This window comes from Cotesia glomerata, linkage group LG1, assembly GCF_020080835.1.
Source record: "Cotesia glomerata isolate CgM1 linkage group LG1, MPM_Cglom_v2.3, whole genome shotgun sequence".
In the NCBI taxonomy this organism is placed as follows: domain Eukaryota; kingdom Metazoa; phylum Arthropoda; class Insecta; order Hymenoptera; family Braconidae; genus Cotesia; species Cotesia glomerata.
Window position 1 is genome coordinate 20,375,250 of NC_058158.1, and position 17,251 is coordinate 20,392,500.

At 32.1% G+C, this 17,251-nt stretch overlaps 1 protein-coding gene across 1 annotated transcript; it reads right to left on the reverse strand.

The window, feature by feature from the left end:
* Positions 1-14,901: 14,901 nt before the first annotated feature.
* On the reverse strand, positions 14,902-17,245 carry LOC123266366. The gene is made up of 2 exons (XM_044730647.1): positions 17,021-17,245; positions 14,902-15,159 (listed from the first exon to the last, which is right to left on the reverse strand). The coding sequence occupies exons 1-2, from the start codon at positions 17,237-17,239 to the stop codon at positions 14,902-14,904; spliced, it is 477 nt and encodes a 158-aa protein (XP_044586582.1). The 5' UTR covers positions 17,240-17,245.
* Between the last annotated feature and the right edge of the window lie 6 nt (positions 17,246-17,251).

The following is a 17,251-nucleotide window of genomic DNA, read 5'->3' on the forward strand; positions in this document are numbered from 1 at the left end:
GGAAGTTACTTTTCGTGTAAATGATGTGCCTCAGTTCTTTGAAATCGCACTAAAAAAGCCGTAGGAGCGTATACCAACTAAAGATACCGTTGAAAAAATATAATGACAAATAAAAATCGAGTTTTTTTTTTTTGGAATGAACATAATAATGTTTCATAAGTATAATACTACATAAATAATTGTTTTTTTGAAATTTATATCAAAAATATTAAATTACTGTAATTTTGTTTATTTCGAAGTAAAATCATAAAAAGTTTGGAAAATCCAAATGAGCATGCCTTAAGCGCTCATATCATGCACAAATAATTTAGATTGAATGTTTAGATTACGATTTGTTAACTTTTTCATGAAGACTTTTATACTTTTATTATTCGTTTTTTTTTTTAATTTTCCCGCGAGTGGTGTTATCTCCTTTGTAGGTCGAGATAAAAAAAAATCTTAACAAATTATAAAACAGTTAGTAATTATACCATCATGTATGTATAGTTTCTGCTTGTTTTATTATGTCTATTTCAATCCTATTTTATGAAAAATAATATATCGAGTCGAAAAATAACTACGGTTTTAGGTCTCAAAATGCAATAAAATGAGGTTTGTCTCAGTTTAAGCCTCACCATTTAAAACTCATGCCAGGAAAAACCTCATTTAGTGCGAAATATTCCGGATTGAGACAAAAATGAGACATTTGTAAAGGACATTTAAATTTGAAATGAGGTTAAAATGAGGTTTATCTAATACACCAAATTTTCTTACTCCCGGGCCCAAAGTGAGATATGTCTCATATACGGCCTCAACATATGACTGCAGATCGATAGAGGCATGTCTCACACACGTGTTATTATTTTAATGACGTATACCTAAGACAAATCTCATTTTTGGTCAGGCTGAAAAATTTTGTATTATATATGTATAATTCATAGTTTTACTTCATTTAAATTAGACTTACATTTATAAAATGAAAAGTTCGAATTTAATTCTATTGAAAAAAAATTTTATTTATTAATAATAAATCAATACCAATACATACTAGAATGAATACTAATTAATTTAATGTAATAAGTACATTACTGAATTTTGTAAAATTCTATACAAAAGTATTTTTCTTTGTATTTTAGTTCTTTTCAAGGGTGCGAAATTCTTAAGAATACAGTTTCCGGAAAAAATTTTTCCAATATTTAAACATTGTGTTTTATTATTTATGAAAATTTGTTATTTACATAAACAAATTTATATAAACAAATATATTTATATAAGTTATATATACAAACGTTTCTAACTCATTATGCATATTTTTTAAATTAAATTTTGTACTTATCAATGTATCAATCAATAAATGTTTTTAAAAAATATAATTAAATCAATTGTTATTTTTATAAGTATTTTTTTTAAGATTTCATATTTATGCGACGGTAATTTCTAGAAATTTGTACAAATCCGAAAATTTTATTAAAACAGAAAATTCTTTCAAGTCTAAAAAGATAAAAATATTTCTAAGTTCCAAATTATACCTTCTATCAAAAGAGAAAATTTTTCTAAGTGTATAAATGTGGAAATATTTCTAAGTTCCACATTATATATCTCATTTACTTCTCACTTCGAAATAATTGGATAGAGAGCGAAATGAGACTTTACTCGTAGACCGAAGTGTTTGAGGTCTATTCGAGACTTTTCCGAAAAATAATGACTATTTGAGACATGAATGAGACTTAAACTCACATTGGAGACCTCATACCGTAGTTATTTTTCGACTCAGGTATGAGTGCCGAAATCGCAGAAAAAGTCACCGAACTGAAAGCCGAAATAAATTAACTGTATTGAAACGGAATTATTTTGACACGCGATTTTCACAAGGGTTTTGGCAAACTCTATGGAATAAAACAAAAAACAAAATTAAATCGTGAAAATGATTTTCGACAAAGTTGTAGTGTTATCAAGCCTAGCGCTCCTGAGAATAACACGCTCTTATTCACCTAATTCGTCAGAAAAACGAGTTTTTCCGGAGAAATCTTATTTGATCGATAAGAAAATTTTTCTAACATGTTCTGTAGTTATTATTTTTTATGTCAATATGCTTTTTATACATAATTTTTTTCGTTTCATTTATGAAAATCACGTTTGAATCGAAATCACGATTTTTAGGAGAGAGTAACCTGCGCGCTTGGCGCTTAAGGTATGCAAAAATTAATCAGATTACATGCAATCAACAGAAATCCATCATTTCAGTACTTTTCAGAAGAGTTTATGGCTTACAATAAGTGTTGTATTTCACCGTAATTTCAAAATCTAGATTTTCGTAATCATCAAAAATTTGAATCATTGATTACGATTATTATTTCGACGACATGGAAAAAATATAAATTTTTTTAAGCTATTTTTATCTGTACAATGAAAAAAAATGACTTGGTTTTGACACCTTATCAAGTGACTGAATTAAATGTTACGGATAGTGTCTCAGATAGCCTAACTGGTAAAGTCTCGGGCGCGCAATCAGATATCTGATTAAAAATATTGATTGAAAAGTATTGGGAATCAGTCACCCCATGTAAACTGTATATCTATATATACATGAAAAAGAATTGAAAGTATTAAAAAGTATTCAAATTTCATCATTTTTAATCCTTTGCAATCAACATTTTCAACCAGGGATGAGCTGGATTCGAGTCCTGGTCTAGACTGTCCAAAGTATTTTTTTTTTATTTTATTGTCCGTGACAGTAGCGTTATATTACCGTGATTCAACAGTATATTAAGCGTACAGTGTCGGTCATAACGTCGTAGATTCACTTGCGTATGCACCGTATACATTCAATAAAGTTATAGTACACTGAGAAAAAAGTATTTTGCTACTAAGGATATTTTTTTTGATAATCAGAATACTTGGTATTGTGCTACTAAGAATACGTGGTATTTTGATTATCACAATAAATATACTGATTATCAGTATACCAATGTAACAGACTATTAGATGTTTATAACCTCACTTTACTGACGTAAATCAATTGACTTATAAAGCTAACAAAACAAATTAAAATTAAAATTAAAAGTGTAATAATAAATTTTTTCAAGCTAATATAATAGATATTAGTTGAATTCTATTTTTACCAGTGCATAAATCAAAAAGTTTGGAAAATCCAAATGGGCATGCCTTAAGCGCTCATGTCATACATAAATTATTTAGATCATAACGAAAATTATTCGTTTTCAATTTGAATTTTCCCGAGAGTAGTATTATCTCCTCTGTAGATCAACTATTAAAGAAAAATTCTAACAGATGATAAAACAGTTAGTAATTATACCATCATGTATGTATAGTTTCTGCTTGTTTATAGTTATTTCAATTCTGTTTATGAAAAATAATATAAATGGCTGCCGAAATCACATAAAAAGTCACCAAACTGACAATCGAAAAAAATTAACTGTATCGAAACGGAATTATTTTGACACGCAATTTTCACATGGGTTTTGATAAACTTCTTCAGGAATAAAATAGAAAAAAATTAAATTGTGAAAGTGATTTTTGACAAAGTTGTGGTGTTATCAAGCTCATAGCTCTCGTGAATACCGCGCTCTTATCTATTTAATTCATCAGAAAAACGAGTTTTTTCTGAGAAATCTAATTTAATCGATAAGAAAATTTTTTTAACGTGTTCTCTAGCTACAATTATTTATTTCAACATGCTTTTTGTCCATAATTTTTTTCGTTTAAATTATGAAAATCACGTTTTAATCGAAATCACGATTTTTTGGCGAGAGTAGAGCATACCTGCGCGCTTCGCGCTTAAGGCATGCAATATACTGAGCTTGTTCAGCCGAACTAAGTCCTGACTAAACTTAGTTAGCCTAAGTATAGTCAAAGCATTTCCTGCTATACATATATATATATATCTACTACACTATACATATCTTACTAAGTTTACTCAGGACTTAGTTCGGCTGAACACGCTCACTGACTGTTAGTGTTAAAACGTCGATGGCAGTGACAGCGCATATATTATAGTTTACTGCGCAGAGTATAGGTCTTGAACTGACTCATATTCTGATAATCTGAATACTTGGTATTTTGATTATCAAAATACCAAGTATTGTGATTATCAAAATACTTTTTTCTCAGTGTAGACATCGTTCACAGCGGTATCCGATGCTGACTGATAAATCGCTCAGTAAGAACGAACTTTATGCGGTGAAACAACCCGTCGACCGTGCTTTTACTGTGTAGCCGAAACCGCCAGGGTACATACTAAATACCACATAAGCGGATCGATGATCCTAACTCATGAATATGATTGCATTCGATGTTATTTAAAAAACAAATCAACAACGAATAATTTTTTATCAATTCTAATCTGTTTACTATATATACATGCACATATATATTAGGGTATGTCAAAATTCAACTTCCGTGGAGAACCATTGATAATTGAAATTTTGAGTTCCGCTTTTAGAAGGAGCTGTGATTGGACACTTCCAACCAAATGCGGAAATTTCAGCGGGAATGCCCAAACAAAGCTTCTGTTAAAAATTATACATTATTATCCGTGAAAAACGGCCATATTTACTTATATTTAACTGAATATAGCTATGACTATAAAAAAAAATATTCTGAAATGGAGTGGATTCAAACGGAGGACAACTCACACCTCAGACTGACCTGAACTCTATTTTTTTTTAATAAAACGTTTATTTTAACAAATTTTTGATACAAAGATTTACAAAGGTATCAATACTTAGGCATAAACATACGTGACCTATTACAATGAAAAACCATTTCTTATTCTACTTAGACTGAGTGACACTTACAGAAGCTAACATTTATTAATTTTATACCTGATAAACTTCAATGGGTGTGTATCGGATTTTTTTTAGTTCAATTGCACTCATGATGTTAATCATCACTAAATGCTTTACGATCAAAAACTTTTTTTCGACTCATTCTGGCAACTATTTTTGTTCTTTTACTCTTCTTACTTCACGGAATAAAGATAATTTGTGTACTATTGTAAAGATAATTTAATGGAAATTTATTCCATATTTCTCTAAAATTAATTTAATGCAATAGAAGCAGAACAACACATAAAAATAATTTAGAAAATTTTCTCGACAATTAAGTATGTAACTCGTAAACACTGTAATTTCGGAAAAAATCTATTGAGTCACATTTTTTGCTTAACTTTTTCTAAGATTGGCATGTCCGCTATTCGCTCTGTATACACGGGCGGAGCTAAAATTCTGATATTACAGCATTGTCAGTATTAGTGCATTTATACATACTGATAACGCCACCAAAAGTGGTATCCGGTGTTTTTAGGGCCCCATGGTACTATACGGATCCGCAATACTCACTTTTAAAGTAGTATATGTATGCTCCGCCCAAGCACACAGAGCAAATCATGAGTGGCTACGTAACTCATTGAAAAAAAAAAAAAAAAATGTTCTATACATCTCATGTACATTTATCTCACTAGGGGCACTTTTGCAGTATTTTCATATCACAGCTATTTTATACTTTTATTTTTTTTTAACATTTTCTAGTACACGGAAAAATTAAAACCCGACTGGTTCGTGTTCTGCACCAGACTCAGTCGTGTACAAGAAAAAATGGAAGAAAAATTAGTTTACACCAGACTGAGTCGTACCAACCTTAGTGTGCGCACCCGAATGAGTCTAGTACACGGAAAGAAAATTGAAGGATTTTTACTATTTTACTATTGTAAATTTTATCCAACAAATAAGACTAGCAAGAGTTTTAAAAAGTCGAATACTATAGAGCAAATTATACAATATGTGTTTGTGAACTTTACAGTTCAACTATTGTAAAATTTGCTATAGTTCTATTGGAAAGATACAGAGGCAGCACTGGAAATTTTCATCTCTTACTTTTTACAATAGTAATATCGTATTGTTTCATGAATAAATAGTATTTTTTCTTCTAAAATATTTGACAATTAATAGTAATAAAAGTATAGTCTAGCTTTACAATAGTTGTATCGTAAATTTTCCCAGAAATTTTTTCCCGTGTAGAGCACATGACTGAATCGTGTGCTGCACTAGACTCATTCGGGTACGCACACGACTCAGTCTGGTGTAAACTAATTTTTCTTCCATTTTTTCTTGCACACGACCGAGTCTGGTGCAGAACACGAACTAGTTGGGTTTTAATTTTTTCGTGTATACTTAAAAATAAACAAAAAATTTTGAATTTTAGCAGACGTCACACCTCCCTACCTAAAATCAATCATCGTCTCGATGATTTGCAATTTATGCAATTATTTGCGTAAATAGTGATTAAAATATTTAAAAAGGAAGCAAAATTTGAAATATTTTTTTTTTTTTTTTTTTTTCGTTTGTTATACATACTATTTGTTTAGCTTAGAAGTTTGGAAGTACTGGGAAAATGAAACCAATTAATTTTATGGCATCAGATCTGCTCTTCTGTTTTCAATGCTTCATACAATTTTGAGTAAGCCAACTTATATTACGACAATTCAGCTTAACAATAGCTATTTTTAGTGTACTGTTTTACTGTCACTTGAAGATACCAAAGAAACATGTCTTTAATTGCTGGAAACTATAGCAATTCAATTGATAGTTAGTGAAATACAGCTTTGTAGTGAATTTCTTTGATTAGAATCACTGATCTGATGTAGAATGATCTTCAACTACTATTACCAATAGCGTAGTTTATGTTGTGATGTCTACATTCTTGTTGAAAATCATACACACAATGGTAGCTGTAGATATTGGCTTCTAGTATGATTTTATGAGCAGTTACTGAATGATCCGAAGAATTTGATGGTGATTAAGGTATTGCTCTCTAGGATTTGAAGTTGGATGGGAAGTATGTAAGGAAGTAGGTTGGCAAGTATGTATTACGGGAACACTTAATTTTATCCTCAATTTTTTTTTGTAAATTTCAGAAGATATTGGAACTCGTTTCAATAATTGCAAGCTTGCGAATCATCGAGAGTAAGACTCTCTACGTCTAAAATTTGTTGTTCTGAAACTAATGAGATAGATTACGTATTTCAAGGTGTGACTTATAAATAACTCAAAATCTGAAAATTGAACCTAAACAAAAAAAAAAGGTAATTTCTTAATTTAAAGCTTATACTACTAAATTGTGTTGAGTCAAATCAAAAAATATGTTGTTGGCTATTACTTCTTCCTTCTTGCATAACACTGAGAAGAGATGATACAGCTGAAGTATATTTGATATTCGTTGAAGACAAAATATTCGGAGTAAGGTAAGAGTAAGCACTTGGTAATCTCGACCAGTAGTAAAGTGTAGATCTTCAGTTGGAATCTTCTTGGGTTGAAGTCCCGTTGGTTGATTCAAACTCTTGTCGTTTAGTGATGATGGTAAAATATTGGTTAGATCAGGTACCTCCCTACCTGAACTAAACTTCGTTGTGGCAGACAATGGCTTTACTCCTGGTTGCAAATTTTTCTCTTCTAGCAATGTCGAAGCACTCGGCAACGTTATTTTCTTGTTATTTTTACAATATAAATTTTTGAAGCAGCTTGATGGTAGCAAGAATGGTTTGATTTCTGGTGAAACTTTCGTAATTGGTGGAAAGGTCAGAAATTCATTGAAATAAAAATTTGATTCGATGCGATTCTGGTAGTCGTTACTTGAGATTGGTAAATTCTTAATCTGATTATTAGATGATGTTACCCCTTCGTATGAATGAGAAATGTTTTTCAATGGCATTTTAGTGATTGGTTGGTTGAATTTGGATTTGATGGTATCGGATACAGCAAAATTTTTCAACGTTGATACGATTGGAAAAACTTGAGACTTAACAAATGAATTGTTGAAGCAAATATTATGGTCTGGATTCGGCTTGGATACCCGATCAGCTTTTGATTTTATTTTTCCTGTGTCGATTATTTTTATTGGTGTTTCTTTCATTGGCCTTTCTTGATAAAGAATGTGTTTATCAAAATCAGTTGTAGATTGAGTTGGTTGTTCTAAGTGATCTTGATTTGTTTCTAATTTATCATTAGCTTTTACAGAGATGACTTCTTTTGATTTGAATTTTGGATGTGATGAAGCTAACAGTAGATTAACATTGTAATTTGTGTTTAATTTATTGTGAACTTTTGAATTTACAAAATTATTAAACGATCGATTTGATTTTTCTTGAGTAGGGTTGTTCATACTACTAACTCTACTCAAATTCGCGATAGACACCGGTTGTTTTCTTGATAATTTTAAAGTTTTGATCTGATTGTATGAATTATCCGATGTTGGCTTTATTGACTCGAGTGAATTTTCGTAAGAATTTTCAAAATTAATATAAAACGACTTGACAAATAATTTGTTTTGTTTAAATGAAATTTTTACGTTTTGATTACTTAAAAAGTCTAATCCAATGATTCCATCAACTGTTAATTGCAAATTGTCGTTTCTAATGACTTGAAATTTTTCGAGATCAGAAAAGAGAGATACATTAGTAGAACCTAAGGTAGTAAACTTGTTGAAAGTTTTTCCGGTCAAATTTACAGCTTCGTGAGTAGCTATTATGCATTTGGGTTTCAATATAGGTAATTTAATTAAATTGACTTCAGTACCCGTATCAACAATGAATCGAGCACTTCCATTTTTAACCCTGTTGAAAAGCTCCAATAAGATCCCATCAAAAGCGACAAAAGCCACTTAGAAATCAATAAAATTTATGGGTTTCTAAGTGGCTTTTGTCGCTTTTGATGGGATCCTATTGGAAATTTTAAACAGGGAAATTCAGGTGCATGCAAAGTTACAATTGGATAGTTTTTCTGAATTATCGCTAGCCGAGAAAATTTCTTATCTGGCTGATTTCTTTCCTGAAACTCAAAAGAATCTTTGTGATTAGCAAAATGAGGAGTAGTTAGATTGTAATTTGGATTTGTTACGTCATCATATGGGTGATGATTGTAAGGTGTAGCCAGAGGATTCGGAAAATGATGTCTTGAAGGATAGAAAAACTGAGGCATTGTCTCGAATGGCATAGGCTGCGCATATTCGTATGGATAGTAATTATTAAATAAGATATGGTGTGGTATATGAGGAAAGTATTGAGAATGGTAATGCTTTCCAAAAGAATGTTTTTTTCTGTAATTATTATTTTGAAATTTATAAGATTCATCGTGCGACTGAATATCATTATGTTTATTATTTGTTAGTAGGGGTGGGTCATTATTGTGCTCATAGAAAAATGAAAGTTTGTCATCTTCGAAACTATTAACAGGAGACGAGTGACCGATAGGGATTTGTTCCGGTTTGTTAGTTTGAGTGTAACACAGGTAGTTGAAATTACGAGCGCTACTACCTTTCAAATCTTCTATGCGCATGGCTAACTTATTTGCGTCTTCGATATTATCTGGATTTTGGACCGATACCACATAAACAAGGTCGTCGGGTAAACCTCGTTTGAATGACTCTAATGCTAGCCCATCTATTAGTTTTTTCATGCTATCGACTTCTTGAACGTTGTTAAATTTTTCGTTTAAACAGGAAATAGTATTAGTAACTAAAGTTTTAATGCGATTGTAGTAACTAAGAACAGTTTCGTCCTGATTTAATCTTATTGATTGTATATCAGCACAATACTGTGGGTATGATTTCTTGCTAGAAAAATACTCTTTCAAAGCGTCCTTTAATTGGGGGAAAGTAACAATAACTTTACCGTGAATTGCGTCTCTGGCTAGGCCTTTTAATCTAGCTTTTATAGTTTTCAGAAGAGTGGGATGGAGCGCTTCGGGGGAATCTTCTACCGCACTTTCGACATCTTCTAAGAATAATTTTAAAGGCATATTTCTGCCATCAAAAGTAGGTACTCTCAATAGCACTTGGTGTAACAACATGGATTCACCTATAGTTGTTATAATTGCATTTGTTATGTTTTGGTGGTGGGTAAGATTTTGAATGTCAGCTTCGTGACCCATTTTGAAATGGTTTTGACAAGAAGTTTAATTAAACAAGTTAGATTTTGGAAAGAATTCAAATAGATTTGAGATGATGTTATGCCTTGAAAAGTGAAACTTGATTTGAATTCCTAATTCTGGGAAAACTAGAGGTATAAAACTTGTTTTCCATTGAAATTGAAAGTAGAATAGATAATATACTCTCTAACAATTTTTATGATTTTTTTTTTTTTTTTTGAATAAATTTACTATTTTAAAAGATTGAAAATCTTGATTTTGTAAAAAGGAATTTAATATTTTTGTGGTAAAAATAGTAAAACTTTAATAATTTTTAGATCTCGAAAGTAAAATTAAATAAAACAATAGAAAAATCAGCGTGAATCCCACTTCTGACACCAAATTTGTCACGAACGGAGTCAGTGATGGGCGCAAGGAATATGAAATAGAAATCTCAAATATCCGAACGTTATCACTTTGTCCGTTCGGGAGCTAAATTAAAAATTGCGTTGGAGTGTGGAGCGGTACACAAGCTCGAACGTTATCTCTAAGTGTTAACTTAGATTTAGATTTAGATTTAGATTTTGTTTATTGATGCCAAGGCACAGGCCAAATGGCAATTTCGATTACAGAGTATATACAGTTTTTACAAGAAAGATAGTTTCTGTGAGTACATAACATAGAGTACATAACATTGCATAAAAATGCATTTATATAATTTGTTTATAAATTGTATATAGACAAAGTAAATAAAATTTGTTCAAATAAAATTTGGAAATTATATAGAAAAAGGAAGATTTAAAATATAAAATTTCAATGTTATCAATTCAGATAATAACTCAATATAATAATTCTGTGAATTGCATTTATTTTATTCTTATTTTAATCTTAATTTTAAACTTCAACTTTTAATCTTCAATGAATTGGACTTTAATGTGTTATTTATTAGACATTATTTTAATTATCAAGATTCAATAAATAATTGAAAACTTCTTTTTTAAACACTTGTAAGCTACTAGAATTTACAATTTCACGTGGGAGTTCTTCCCAAAGCCTTATTACAGTCACCAAAAAAGATTTCTCTAAGTAGCTTGTAGTGAAAGGAGGTAGCTTGAAGGACGTGTGCCTTTTTGCAGCCAATCTGTTTGAACGCCGAACATCACTTTCTTCAACGAATAAGTCGCGCAAGTACTCCGGCTTTCCATTCTCTAGTAATTTGTACAAGTAGCAAACTGCATAGTACAATCGGCGATATTTGATTGTAAGCCACCCTAACTCTCTGCGGTGAAGACTAATATGCTCATCTTTCTTAAGATTGAAAATAAATCTGATTGAAGAGTTGATTGCTCGTTGAAGTTTTAGATCATTTTCAGTGGTCGAGTCGATAAGCACAATAGAGCAGTAATCAATGAGTGGCAGAATGGTAGCGGTAACTAGGAGCTTTCTTATCTCAGTAGTATAGATGTTTTTCCGGACTTTGAGACTATGGAGAGCATAATTTACTTTTCTGGTAGTCAGTAAGATGTGATTATTCCAAGATAAATTTTGATTAATAACAAGTCCCAGACACTTTGTTGAATTTACATAGGGTATTACTGTGTCATCAACTAGAATGGGAGGAACTTCCAGAGACTGCAGTTGTTTTAACTTGCCATTTGATCCTAAGATCATCGCCGTAGTTTTAGTCAGGTTAAGCATTAATCCGTGAGATCGAGCCCAGTCTGCTATTGCCTGTGAATCAGCAGTAACTTGTTGAACTGCATCATGGAGCTGATAAGTATGGCAATGATGGTAGATGTACATATCATCAGCAAACAGACCGTATTTACAGAAGATTATCCATCTAGTCACAGAGTTGATAACAATCAGAAACAATATTGGCCCGAGTACGGAGCCTTGAGGAACACCCGACGAAGTTTTTAGCAATTCAATTGGAGTTCCATGGTCATTTAAAATGGATTGTGAACGATTTGATAGATAGGAAAAAAACCAGCTTATCACTTCTGAAGAGAACCCCAATTCATGAAGAGAGATTAAAATAACTTTGGGATCTACGTAGTCGAAGGCTTTACTCAGGTCAAATAGCACCAGAATGGTTAGTTGATTTCTGTCCATCGCTGCTCTGATGTCGTCAGTGAGTTTTAACAAAGCTGATTGCGTACTACATTGCTTACGAAATCCCGATTGAAACCGATCAAGCAAGAGATTGTCTTCTAGGTACATTAGAGAGAGTAAGGATGATGGATCCTGCTGACTTCGGTCACGAGTAACCTATTCTATTGTTTAGTTGTAACTTTACTTTGTAATGGAGATCTTATTTTATTTTAAAAGTAAAAATGAAAGCATCAACTTGTTTATTTGTTTGAATTTATTGAGAAAAACAAGTGAACGTGTTACAAATTTGGGTTTATAAAAAGGTTAATCAAGATAGAGATAAAAAAAGGAACACAAATGTTAGAAAAATAATAATGTCTTAAATGTAGATAATGTTTTGGGCTTACCCTGGAAGTCTGTAGAGAGGCTCAAATTTAATGGGCCCTTTCACCTTCTATGGGTAGTTTCACTATCGAAATACCGTATCTCGTGTATCACGGAGAAATTAAATATTTACTAATAATGATATTATTTTAATCTTCGCGACTTTACGCGGAAAACTTAGCACTCAATCGACGCTCAGGTATTTTCGCTACCGAATTACCGGATCTCGTGTATCACGGAGAAATTGAATTATTTCAAATAATGAATTAACCTTCGCGACTTTAAGCGCAAAAACCTAACACTACTCGACGCTCTTCGGCGGAAAACAATATACTTCGCGATTCTCGCGGAAAAATCAACGCTCAACGGCGGAATAATACACAATCGACGCTCAACGGCGGAAAATAATAAAAATAAAGACAAATGGAATATAATTATGGCATATATCGAATAGCCGATGAATCTACCACGTTAGTGCTACTAAGTGCAGCCTAACCACGAGCAAGGCACTGTCTCGTGTATCACGGAGTACTTTGTGCTTTCGAAGAATTTGATGCCCGGAGCCGACCGACGCGGAGCTAACCAGTGGTATCCTGGTCGAAATCGAACTGTTGAAAAATGATTTTCGGGCAGTTTATATATGGTTAGCGACACCGGCGTCTGTATGGGACTCATAGGAAAATTAATTCAAAAATTGAGGGAGAGCTCAAGGGTATTTTGCATCATCGCGTTTCTAGATTTTTCGAAACCCGAATAAACCTATGCGTAGTTTGAACTATTGCCTTATAGGTCTTACTTTTACGACTTTAAGCGGAAAACATGATGGTGACTTCACCATATTACAAATTTGAAAGTTAGAAAAACAAAGTCGTTAAATTCTGATAGATACAAAGAGATCCGGGTAACTCGTGTGAGCGTCATCAAATCGTGGGAAAGATAGGCCAGATTTCTCTTCTACAGACTTCAAGGGTATGACAAATTGTATACTAAAAATAAGAAGTTACATATATTTAAAAATAAACAAAAAATTTTGAATTTTAGCAGACGTCACACTTGTTAAAAATTATACTTTCAAACAGTAATAAATACTAGTCAATAATTATAGTTTACTTTCTATATCGTTGCGGTTAGAATTTACTACTTCATTCAGCAAATATTAATGTTGGCAACATTAAATTTTAAAATTTTACTATAGAAAGGTACTCGTTTTCTCATTAATTTTTACTCATCGTTCATACATTCGGCAACTCAGGTACAGTTAAATTACTCTCTTTTGTAAACTCAGTGTGTATTCACTGATCATGTGCACTCTAACCTTGTGCTTGACACCGCATAGTTTCTCTGTGCCAGTGTGTTCTACATTATTATTGTACCAATCATATTCATCAGTGCTCAGCAATCACAAGTAATTACTTAGAGCTAAATAATATTCTAGAAATCATCGACATTTTGTGTCCATCACTCAAAAATTCAGACTTTTACGCTCTGGTCAGACTTTGCTTAGCTGATATCATCGCCTAGTCTACCAAGGTAAGCATATAATCTATAAAAATCCTTTTTGATTATGTGGAATATAAATTTTTAATTATTATATTATTAAATGGAATTAAAGAGCAGGACAGATTTGTTTGATGTAGTATCGGTGGCTTTTGTTTGACAAAGAATGAGCACGTCCACTCCTCAGTCCGGATGGTCTTATATTAACTTAAACTATCCTTTATAATTACTTGGGCCTCTCGGTCTCTTTTTACTCCCATCTCTACACATCATACCTCAGACAGTCTTACTTCCACTCACTCTCTCACTCACACATACGTTAAAATGTTTTTAATAAAATTACAGCGTAACTATATTTACTGCTTGTACAATCATTTCTTGTGACTGCTGAAAAATCCAATTTAACTTCAGACTCGATACTTTTCACCTCACTTGTACAATTATTGTCACACCATGTTTTGTATTTATTTTTGACGTCAGAGATTATTGATTTACGCACTCTTTCGCTCTTCGAACTTTCGCTCTTCATTATGCACTATCATTATAAATAAACATTGTCACTTTATAAGTTTGGAATTTCTACAATGCATTTTGTAACAATCGATTATCGATACTCAATTAATACTCAGTTTTGCTCAGTTTCGCTCATAGTCATGAAAAATCATTGTTAAATAACACTGTCTAATTTGTAACGCTCAAAATAAATACTATAAAATCAACAACTTTAATATCAATTAATAGTTTGAGAATTCAGTAATTGCAATTAAATAATATTCAATAACTCAGTGCTCTGAAATACTCGTGATTAATAATCAATGTGCAATTACTACACTGAATAAACCATATCTTTGTCTGAAATAAATTAATTTAATTGGGTCGAATAAGTACGAGTTGGTGGTGTTGAAATAAAAGATTTCCTTAAAAGCAACGAGTCTCATTTGATGCAAATAAAATGTTCTCTCAGTGCGTAAGAGCTGTATACGAGAGTTCAATGAAGAGAGAAAATGTGGTCAAATGTAGTGAGAGGTTAATTATAGAAGAGGTAAGTAGAGAGAGATTTCTCTAGAGAGGTAAAATATAAAGCTGTAATGCAACATGCGATAGATGAACGAAAAAATTTGACACGATTCATAAAAAGTTGAACTTTAGAAATTTCGGAATAAAAATAATAACTTACTTCATCATTCAATTCATTTGGTGGGATAAGCCTTTTTATGTCCTTAACCGTTATAGTCATACCAACATTACTTGAAAACAAGTTTCGATCGTCCAATCCTAGTTCCACCTAATTGAAATCAATTGAATTTTGATTATTTTTAAATACATACATTTTTTTTGTTTTGACATGAAATACAGGATGAGCAAACGAAAAAAACTTATAGAGTTTTATTGAGTAATTTCATATCAGTTTGCTCTTCCACTATTCATTCGTTAGACCCTGACGAAGAGAAATGATTTTTCTTAATTTTTTTTCCATGCATTTTACCATTATTATTTGATTTTTCTGTTTTTTTTTTTTTTTTTTTTTTTTTTATTCTAAAAATCAGACTTAATTTACAATATACTTATACAGGTGTATTTTATGCCTGCCCCCCGACCAGCAGCACTTGCTTCGCTCGTGCCGTAAATGTTGGAAGCAGGCATCAATTTTTTTTCAACGCAATTTTTTGCGTACTTTCGACCGCATAGCAAAAAAACTAGTATACACTACAAGGGCAGAAATTAGAGAGCCCTGAACTGCGCGCCATGATGCCCGAGGCTTCGCCTCGGCGCGCAGTGCAGGAATCTCAATTTTCTGCCCTTGTAGTGTAATATGCTATGGAAGTATTCGATTTTAATACTATGCACATATTTTGCGTATATTTAGTGTTGAAATAATGATTTCAAATCACTTTTCTTCATCTTAAGAGTTCTTAATCTATCAAATATATATCAAACTGTTTCAAATGTAATAGTATATTACACCTCTAGGGAAGTAAACCAAGAAAGGTCTCAGATCACATATAATATTGGCCGAGGCGAAGCCGAGGTCAACAAACATGTGATCTAAGGCTTTCTTATTTACTTCCCGAGTAGTGTATATTATTTTTTTCCCCGACGAAGGCAGAAAGCGTCAACTTCGTTTAGCGCAGCGGGGCTAAAGTTGACGCTTTACGCCCGGAGAGGAAAAAATTAATTGAATTTAGATTTTTGCAAATCAACGAGGCAATAAAAATTTAAAAAACTTATTTATAAGTCTGGAACACTTTTTCGGTCTTATTATAACAATTACACCGGTTTACAAAAAACGTGCTCTGTACCTTTAACCAGATCTATTTAAGGTTGTGTATTTCGATGCGTTAAATCCGAATGGGAGGTCCGTCGGTCGGTACAGCGTCCAAATTTTGTGGTTGTAGATAAAAAATAATAGTTGTCATTTATCATCTAATTTTAAATTCAATCAATGAAAAGTACATGTCTTAAAAAAAATTATTTTTTCACGCCAAAAGTTAAGTCGAAAGTATTTATAAATCAATGTTATACATTTTGGTTTACAAAAATTTTTAACTTTTCGTTAAGAAGATTGAAAATTTTCAAATATCGGGAAGTTATTGGTCTTACCCCGTTTTTCGAAAATCGAGTTTTCATCAGATCTCGACGTTTTGAGGTCTTAGGAAGCTTCCCCGAATGAGCTCGGAGAGCTCAAAATCACACGAAAAGTATATTTTTGAGCTCGAAGAGCTAAAATCGTAAGCTAAACATCGTAAAAAGTGCAATTTTGAGCGCATAAGTATAAAATTGGCGGGAAGTTGCAAGAATGGTCTTTAGGGTCAACCGTTTTTCGAATTTTTTTAATCGTATAATTATTATTTTTTGGAAATTTCACCATTTTTTGCAAGTTACTCCAATTTTGGAGGATCTACAAGCCAAATTAACTTGAGATTTGAATTCAACTAATGCCAATACACAAGAAATATATTCGTTATAACTACAATTTTCACGATTTTTAGCCATTTTTGGTGGCTTTTTGTAATTTACTAAAAATTTTGACGCTTCACGTACCGAACGGCCCTAAAATTTAGGTTCAATGCATCGGAACGAACAACCCTAGGTGGGTCTAGACAAAGGTACAGATCAATTTCTTTTTGTGAACCGGTTTTATTTACCTTGTACAATTCCAATAACGAATCGATTGTTATCATTTTATCGTCAGTTTTATCCTCATCTTCACGTTCATAGTTAGAAAATTTTGTAAAAAAATTCTCAAAAACTTTTTTTTTTTCCTCTATAATATGACTCTTGACAGAGGACTCTGGAAAAGTATGAATTGATTTCACAGCGGCTTCCAATTGAGCTTGGATGAGTTGATTCGATGGATTTTCCATTATTGCTTCCGG